Below are 9303 nucleotides of genomic sequence, written 5' to 3'. Positions count from 1 at the left end.
CCACCCCGACCACCGACATTGTCCTAGACCTTTCCTGCCACTCCAGGGAGAACAACTCAAGTTCACACGCACAGTGTGGATGGCCGTGTTCCACACTGGCCTGCTTCGGTTTCTGAAATGACACGAAGCGGTTAACGTGTTCTGTTATGAAACGCGTTTCCTGAAGACAACACAGCGCTGGCAAAAGGGATGGCCACCGGGTTTCTGAATTCCTGGATGAGGACTGTCACCAAAAAGCCCCAGACCCTCGTATGCCACTTCCCTTACCCATCCCACAGAAACTGGAGATGGACCAGACCTCCTAGACATAAGGTATCGCGGACGCGGAACAACCGGCGCTAGCACAGGCCCCACACACCCTCACGCATTCTACCCTCAGAAAAGGCACAAGTGAACAGATTGCATGGATTCAGGAGTCGAGCAGAAAGCCACGAGGAGCCCCGGATGGAAGAGGCGTCTGGCCTCGGCGTGTGCGTGCTGGGGACGGCCGGCAGGAGAGACCCGGCGACAAGAGAACATCTCCCACTCAGCTCCTGCCCCCTCACCTCCCACAGCTGCTGCAGGAACCGGAGACAGCAGCCCAGACCCTGGCGCAGCTACCGCAGGGCACCTGGGGTAGCGCTTATATCCTGCCGGGTCTCAGGCTTCTCACCCTCTGTCCTTCCTCCCAGCCTTGGGGTGACAGCCGGGGTGTGGCTGCTCCTTCCCAGGGGTGTAAGGTGAACCATGGACCAGAGGAAGTGCCCGGGGCAGGGGCTGTGAAGGTGGAGGCCAACAGCGGTGGAGCCTGGGAAGGTCTTCTCCCGTCTCCTTTACTAGGACACGACCCTGCAGGCCAGGGCCTTTGCCCCGGACACACTTCTCTACAAAGTTGTTGAAATTGCCAAAAGAACGTAGGCTAGAACATCAAAATGAACAGGAGGAAACATCTGAAGAAGTAAAGGCGGAAGCTTGTTAAGCAAAGATGAAAGATCTCAGGCAAGGAAAAATCCCATGTCTTGAGGATGTAAAGCAGTATCAAAAGCCAGGAGAAAACCACAAGCTCACATGGAAAAGGGTGGCCACAGGCCAGCAGGCCCCGTGTCCCAGAGGTGGCGGGAGGAGGGGCCAGCTGTCCTCTGTGCTGGTGACGTCCTGTAGCGCAGAGGAGTGAGCAGATACCCCTCAGGGTGGGGCCCGTGAGACCACTTAACGCTTCATAAATTTTCATCACCTAACCCGCCATGAGCTTCCTCCCCAGGTGCAGACAGGCTGACGCCCGGGAAGGGCTCCTCAGCAGGCAGGCCCACGCTGGCCCACACGTGGAGCCTGGGAGGGCCCGGAGGGGTGGCAAACAGACATAGAGACCAAAGAGGGAGGGAGGCAGACCTCCTGGGGTCGGACATACTCACTTCTCTGGGGAGCCCAGGTGGGCCGCCAGGAGGGGATCCTGGGATTCGGGAGGAGAACCCACCCCCTCCCACCTGCACCCAGGCCAGGACCTTGGGCGGCCCAAGGGGTGGTTCTGGGCCAGCAGAGCCTGGGACGAGCACACCTGGTCACCCGGACAGCCGGACACTCCCTCTGCTCGGGGTATGTGCCCAGGAGAGCAACCGAGGCAGACGTGGAGCCTGGCGAGAGCCTTCGGGGAGGGGATGGCAGCAGAAGCCGGGCCTCTGGCTCACTTATCAGGGGCTGGGAGCGGACGCCGTGTGGAGCCCCGTGTCCTGTCTGAGGGGCTCTCTGAGGTGGGCAGCTGCGTGTGTACCCCTGGGGCCGTGCCCGAAGGGGTTCGGGCTCACCAAGGGGAGACACGTTTCTGCACCAGGCAACCTGGGGAGACTCGGCGTGCTCCGGGGTGAGCAGGCCCTTGGCCACCTTGCTCAGTCCCAGCTGGGAACAAAGCGTTCTCCTGGGAGTGCTGGGAGCACCTTGGCTGAAGCGGGTCCCTCCGTGGGGGTCAGCGAGCTTGTCCGGTCCAAGCCCCGGAGGGAAGTGGCCACTGTGGCTTCGCGTCCTGGAGGCGTCTGCCCGCGGGCTAGGCACAGAGCAGCAGGCCACCCACCCGAGCCCTGCAGAGGGCAGGTCTGCGCCCTGGGCTGGGCCTGGGCCGGCTGGCGCTCACTCACTGACCTGGCCGTCAGGATGGGGGATGTGGCCACTGCTGTGAAGAGGTGGATCATGGCCATCTTGCAGAGGTCTGCGGCCGAGCCTGTGAGGCACAAAGGGCGCTGGTTGAGGAACAGTGTGAGGTCCGGGGCCCCGCAACCCTGCCCACCCAGGACTGTCCGAATTTTCTACACTGCATAACGCGTGACCCCACGCCCAGCAGGTGAGAGCCACGAGGATCTACCATCTCTCAGTTCTTGCACGTGTGGCTGCACCTTTGCTCAGGGACTCGCAGGCTGAGGTCGGTGTGGACCTGGCTGTGTCCTCGTCTGGGGCTCCCCTGAGGAAGGCCCACTTTCAGATGACCTCAGGTTGCCAGCAAAATTCATTTCCTTGCAGTCACGTGACTGGGGTTCCCGTTTCCTGGTGGCTGTGACCCTCAGGTCTGTGCCACGGGCCCTCCCCCCAGCGTGTTTGCCCCCCCACGGCCGGAATCTCTGACTCTGACCCCTAAACATTCTTTCAAGGGTCCACCTGATCAGCTCAGGCCCACCTGGGATGTCCCCTTCTGATACGCTCAAGTCAGCTGACTGGGGACCCTACACCTGCCGTTTATCACGACCTGCCCCTGGAAGCAGTGTCTCGCATGCTCACAGGTTCTGACCACACTTGGGCTGTGCCCGCTGCACCAGCCGACAGGATGACGGAGCCCGGACAGCGGCCATGGGCTCCGCCCCCGCTCCCTCAGCCCTCCCGCTGTGCAGCCCGTGAACCTGGCAGAAACTCAGCCTCCCAGTGTGTGGAGTGGGGCTATGATACGGGCTTCTAGGACTTGGGCGGGATCAATCACACGGTCAGTCAGGCACTCTGGAGGTGCTGGCCAGCGTAGGGGACACGCTTGTTCCAGCGCCAGGCAAACAGTGGGTGTCTCAACAACCGGTTTGGATCACGGGAAACAGACTGAAGTTCAGGTTTCCATTCCTGGCTTTAAGCTGCTCTAGCTGTTCAAGGCTCCTGAGGTTCACGAAGAAATAAAAGGCCCCAGTCAGTGGGCCGCCTCCCTCCACTGCAGGGCCACACTTCCCATGAGCGCAGCAGGAATGCTGGATGTGCAAGTCTGGTCTCTGCGACTGACCTGCTGGCCGTGAGGGGTCTCAGCGCCACGGGGACCCTCTACCGGGGCTGGGATGTCGGGAGGCTTTGCTACCTTAGGAGGGGGCGCAGAGCCAAGAGAGAGGAGGTGAGGTGGGGAGCAGAGCACGGGTGGGGTGGGATGTGGGAGCAGGCCGGCCAGGCCCTGTGTCTGCCCAGGTGGAGGGACAGCTCCCTGGTGGGCACTGACTCGGCTCAGCACAGGAACGGCAGGTCACTTGTCCCGTGCCGTCACGTGCTGGATCACCTCTCCGGGGGAGCTCAAAGCGTGGCCAGGCCTCCTGGTCAGCTTCCCACGTGGAGAGGTCTACGTGCAGTTTTTTCTCCAAACCAGCTTCAAGGCCGCCTTGCACATGCCTCAGGGACAGAGGCGGGTGGTCGTGAGCCAACCACGGCCTCGCGTGAGGGAGCTGGCCTGAGATGCAGAGACCTCTCAGGGCTGGAGGCTGTCGCCGTGCTCTGCTCTCGTCTGGGTGGCCACAGCGGGGCAGGACCCGGGAAGACACTACACGGAGCCCAGAGCCGGTCCCAGCCGTCCCCCCGCAGCCGCCACCCGCTCTCCTGCTCGCCAAGGCTGAGCTTAGCCGGGCAGCGCTGCCGCACCGGCCTCTGTGCAGCACTCGCTGGGGACTTGACCTTCCTGCTCCACCATCCACGCCTCGCACTCCGCGTCTGCTGGGCCGGGCCACCCTCCTTCTGCAGAAACCCCTCTGGGGCTGGGGTCCTACCTCCAGTCTTCGTCTCTGGGCCCAGGGACTTTGGTTCTCCATCCGTGACCACTGGGGTCACAGGTGGGGACGCTGCCCGACCCCCAGGCCCCCAAGGCCTCATCAGGACGGCGCCTAGCGCCGCCTCACACCTGCCCTCCACGCAGAGACTGGGGCTTTGGCCATTCTAAGGAAGACTGACGGATCCGTGGTGGGTGCGCTGGGGTTCGGACGCCTGCCAAGGATGAGGGCTGTGGCGGAGAGACCAGGCCGAGGGTCAAGGGACTGAGCTCCAGGTCTGGCCCTGGTGCCGGCCAGATGACCTCCTGGAGCCTGTCTCCCGTCTGGCCTCGTGGGGTGCGTCGCAGTCAGGAAGGGGACCAGGTGCTGAGCACCTGCCCCGCGCTTCCCAGCAGTAACCGCCAGGAGGACGAGAGCAGGATATACCCTGGCACTCATCTCCTGGGGCTGGAAACCGAGAAGCAGAGGGGCTCTGGCACCTTGCACCACAAAGTTCACTGCCTGCCGCTCTGCTTGAGCCCGGAGCTGCGGGTCACGTGCACGGATCCTCGGCAGCGGCCTCCTCCTGCCCATGATGGACACCACACAGCCTGCGTCACATGGAGGAAGAGCAAGATGAGAGCAGCAGTGAGCGGGCGGCGCGGCGCCCTGCTGGACCCTCCCCTTGTGGGCACAGCTGCTCTCAGATTAGGTCCTGGGGCCCCGCGGGAACCCTCCCTGCTGCAGCTGGAGCTGCAGTGCCGGAGCTCTGCCCTGAGGCCTCTGGGTCTGTCTCTAGGGCAGGTGGGCTCTGTGGTGGGAAAGCAAGGACAGCAGCAGAGTGGCCTTTGCTTGCCTGGCGGCATGTTTTGCACACTTTCTAACTTCTAGCCGTGCTTAGATCTGATGTAGGACAGGAAGCGCGGTTTTTACACTCTAGAGGTGAAAAACCACTTGTGGTTCTTGGGGACAGAAGTAATTCTGGACAGTGTGGCAGCTGGAATTGGGGAGAAAAGCATTAATCCTTAGTTCACTCAAGGAGGGGTTGATGGTCTGTGTCAGAGACCACATCCCTACACATGAGGGCACATCCAAGCTTTGTGGGGCCCAAAGCTTCCATAATTTGGGGTCCTCTTTAAGAGAGTGAATGCAGAGGTGCTGCAATGGTTATGTTCCTGACCAGTGAGAACTTTGGTTTTACTAGGTGTTGGTAAGAACTAAATCCCCAACTTACACGTCATGTGTCTGAGAATTGGAAGAATTTCTCACATATACAATGATTATAAAAATGACAGTGTTAAGCACCTGCTCCAATGCCAGGCAACGTATAATTAAAGTCCCCTAACTGTGACAGGCAGCGAGAACAGGGAGAGCCATGCTTCTGATGGGCGCATTCCAGTCTCTGTCTCTGTGCGTGTCTGGTGATTTTTCCTTCTTTAAAAATTTTATTTATTTATTTAGTTTCGGCTGCGTTGGGTCTTCGTTGCTGTGTGCCGGCTCACTCCAGTTGTGGCGAGCGGGAGCTACTCTTCGTTGCGTTGCACGGGCTTCTCGTCGTGGTGGCTTTTCTTGTTGCGGAGCACGGGCTCTAGGTGTGTGGGCTTCAGTAGTTGTGGCACACAGGCTCAGTAGCTGTGGTGCACAGGCTTAGCTGCTCCGCGGCATGTGGGATCTTCCCGGGCCAGGGCTCGAACCCATGTCCCCTGCATTGGCAGGTGGATTCTTAACCACTGCGCCACCAGGGAAGCCCTGTCTAGTGATTTCTGACTGGATGCTGGGTATTGTGCTTTTTATGTTGTTCAGTGATGGGGTTTGGTGTTTTCCTTTTTTTTTTTAAATTTAATTAATTAATTTATTTTTGGCTGCGTTGGGTCTTCGTTTCTGTGCGAGGGCTCCCTCTGGTCACGGTGCGCGGGCCTCTTACTATCGCGGCCTCTCTTATTGCGGAGCACAGGCTCCAGACGCGCAGGCTCAGTAGTTGTGGCTCACGGGCCCAGCTGCTCCACGGCACGTGGGATCTTCCCAGACCAGGGCTCGAACTCGCGCCCCCTGCGTTGGCAGGCAGATTCTCAACCACTGCACCACCAGGGAAGCCCCTGGTGTTTTCCTTTCCAGAGTGTTAGGCAGGCCTGAGGTACTTGCAGATCGCCTGATCCTTTTGAGGTCCACTTTTAAGCTTTGTTAGGGTGGGTTTAGAGCAGCGTTAATCTAGGGTTAGTTTAGACCTACTGCTAAAGTGTTACCCTTCTGGGTGAATGTCTCAGATGTCCACTGAGCACCCTCCATTCCAATGGTCAGAACCCAAACATCTCCTGGCCCTGTGTGAACTCTGAGATGGTTCAGCCTGCTGCTCCCCAGAAATGATTCTGCTTAGTCCTGTGGAGTTTCACTCTCTGCACCCATATCTCAGTATTAAGGACAGACGGGGGACTCCTCTGAAGGTTCATGGAGACTTTTTCTCTATAACTTCCTCCTCTCTGATAGTCTACCTTGCAAGATCCGGTTGCCTCTGCCTCCCAGACCCAATCCTTGTCTCCTCAACTCAGCGAGGCCACTGTAGTCTGCTTGGGCTCCCCTCCTGCACTATGGTCTGTGGCCCTAGACACAGGGTGTCAGAGGGCTCCCCTCCTTTGCTTCTGTTCTATCAGAGACCAGAGTGATACACTGCCTATGATCCAGTGTCTGGAACAGTTGCTTCACACATTTTGCCCAGTTTTCTAGTTGTTTATGGTGGGAGGAAAGTCTGAACTTCTTTGCGGCCCGAAGTAGAAGCCCCTGGTTCCATACATTTCAAATCTCGTTTCCAAGGCTTGCGGTGCTGGTGATTATAGCTCCTGTTCACACTGCGAGATGACCTCTGGCCCTGCACCTTCCTGTTACTGCACTCGGGAAGTGGGAAGGCATGGAAGGAATGCTCCCGGAAGCCATCCCTGTGCCAGGACGGCTAGCACCCCTCAACCGTGCATGGAAAGAGCAACAAACCTCAGGAATACCCACACTGAGATCCGAACTCAATGAGTCACCAATTTGACTTCCCCTTAAGCCGGATTCAAAATATAGCTGTGGCCACGGCAATGCCACATACCATGGAAAGGAGTACGGTGGAGGAGGGCGGAGGGGAAGAGACAGCGTCTTAGTCAATCGCAGTTAAAGTGCCCTGCTTTTGCCAATTTTACAAAAGATGTGACTACGTGAACACACTGCAGGGCCTCTCCCGGGGCCTGGGAGGAGGGGCCCACACAAGGAGGACCCTGAACTTACAGCTGCATCACATCATGGTCAACCTGCCTGGCCCACCTGTCCACCCCCGGGCAGGTCAGTGAGCCTGCAGGGAGAGCGCAGGCTCGCACCACCTCCTTCCCCCCTCGCCCTGCTGTCTACCTCTCACCAGTGGTCCCCCTCCATCCCACCTCCCGGGACTTCCTGAGCTAACAGCCGCGTCACTGCTCCCAGGTGCTGGCTCTGATCAGCTCCCCTCCCGACCTCTTTTCCACACTCTGCTGGAACAATCAGCGAAAAATGAAACCCAGCTTCTTTTCGTGACCCGTGTGGTGCTGTGCAGAGTCTGGGCGCACACCTGCCTCTTCCCGGCCCCGCCCCTCCCTGCCGGCTGTCCCTGGCCTCTCACCTGGTCTTGCTCAGGTGTCACCTCTTTTTGTGTCACTGTGGCTGACCGTCCCCAGGGCTGCCCTCTGCTGCTCTCTGCCCAGTGCCCCGGGATTCTTCCACACCCAGGATCCCATCTTTCTGACACCGTCTGGATGTACTTGCTCGCTGTGGGTTACGTTTCCCTGGATTGTGTCTCCAGGAGAGCCAGGAGGTCCTATCCCTGGTGCCAACACAGTGCCTGACACGGGTAGGCACCCAACAAGTGTCTGTAGCATAATTTAATGACAGCTGAGCGTCTGCCCAGAAATGTAACTGCTGCGTCAAAGGACACACGTGCTTCACGCTGGCAAGCGTAAAGCTCCACGGCCCTTCGAGAAAGTTAAGTGCAGGGCAGGGATGCAGAGCCGTGCAGCAGAGAGGCACTGGCTGGGCCAAGCTGCCTGGGGGGTGGGTCCCGGCCTGGCACCGCCTGTTTTGTTAGCTGTGTGAACTCAGGAAGCTACTTGACCTCTCGGGGCTCATTTTCTTCACCTGTAAAGCAGGGTCACGATGCGACCCAAGCTTTTGAGTTGCAGTGAGGATGACGTAGGCAGTTGTGGGCAGCCGTGGACACCATGCCTGGCCGCGCTGTGCGGCACGAGGGCGTGCGTGTGGTTGTCCCCACTCCTGCAGTGACCCTGGCTCCGTGCACTCAGCAGCGCTGGGTTCTATCACCGTTTTCACATTTCATAATTGATAGTATTTTAGTTTTCCCAAGCGTGGGGCCCCAGCGAGGAGGCTGCAGGCATCAACCCGGGCTGTGCAGCCTCCATACGGCTCACCCCCAGGCCCAGGAGCTGAGGCCTGTGAGATGCTCACTGGGGGATAGAAACGGTTTCCTGGCTTTCTCGAGCCCCCGGGAGGCTGCAGAAGCTGAGTGCTGACCCCACACAGGCTGCTGTCGGGATGTGCGGCCAGGCCCGGGGGAGCCTGTGGGGCCGCCCTGCACTCACGGGCTCCCGAGAGAAAGGTCATCAGTGAGCCCCCGGGAGGATCCCGGGCCCTGCGGGATGCGCCAATCCTCCATGATCCCAAGTGCGCTGACTCTCCGCTTGCTCTGTGGCGACCACTGCTCTCTGTTTTGCGTCTGTTTCATGAGCTTCTGCTCCTACGTTGCTTTCCTTCCTTCTTGTTTCTTTAATCTACTCTGCTGCTCGTTCCCAAATGTCTTGTGTTGAATACAGTCATTTATGTTCAAAAACTTTTCTTTCTTTTTAAAGCACTCTTTTAAAGAATTCCTTCATCTCTAGGTGAAGGTCCGCTTGGCCATGTCTTACGGGTTTTCACTGAGACACTTACACTGTCATTTATTGCTAAAATGCCTGTCATTGGCTTGGGACTTCTTCTTAAAATCTTAAATCATTTAGGAGTGCAATGGTTTTTCCAAATAGGCAGAGGGATGGATGGCCACACATATTGACATAAACTACCTTTTTATTCCACTGTGGTCACGGAACATGTTCTATTTGATATTCTTTGCAATCTGTGACCAAACTGTGGTGAAATTTTGTAGATATACCACATACTTTTCCTAAGAACATAGTTCTCCATTTTTAGGTGCAGGACATCTCTCTCTGTGTATCTATCCACCTATCATTTCTAACTCAAGCTTAGTATTGTTGCCTCAAGAAGAGCCTGGCTCTGGACCCTCCTTACGTGGAGCCTTTTGGTCCCATTTATCCAGCAGGGGCTGGAGGCTCAGGCAGTC

General features: G+C 58.2%; 1 protein-coding gene across 1 annotated transcript in view; it reads right to left on the bottom strand.

Moving 5' to 3' along the window:
- Positions 1-9303, bottom strand: part of LOC112391389 (DNA polymerase nu) — a 73825-nt gene that overhangs the window by 7527 nt on the left and 56995 nt on the right. The window contains exons 7-8 of the mRNA XM_024732741.1: positions 4448-4558; positions 2113-2191 (exon numbers count right to left, since the gene is read on the bottom strand). Coding sequence (XP_024588509.1) covers positions 2113-2191; positions 4448-4558 — 190 coding nt within the window. The remainder of the gene's footprint in view (positions 1-2112; positions 2192-4447; positions 4559-9303) is intronic.

This window comes from Neophocaena asiaeorientalis, unplaced genomic scaffold, assembly GCF_003031525.2.
Source record: "Neophocaena asiaeorientalis asiaeorientalis breed wild unplaced genomic scaffold, Neophocaena_asiaeorientalis_V1.1 scaffold762, whole genome shotgun sequence".
Classification (NCBI taxonomy): domain Eukaryota; kingdom Metazoa; phylum Chordata; class Mammalia; order Artiodactyla; family Phocoenidae; genus Neophocaena; species Neophocaena asiaeorientalis.
The sequence above is the reverse complement of the archived record's forward strand: the minus strand, read 5'-3'. Positions and strand labels throughout refer to the sequence as shown.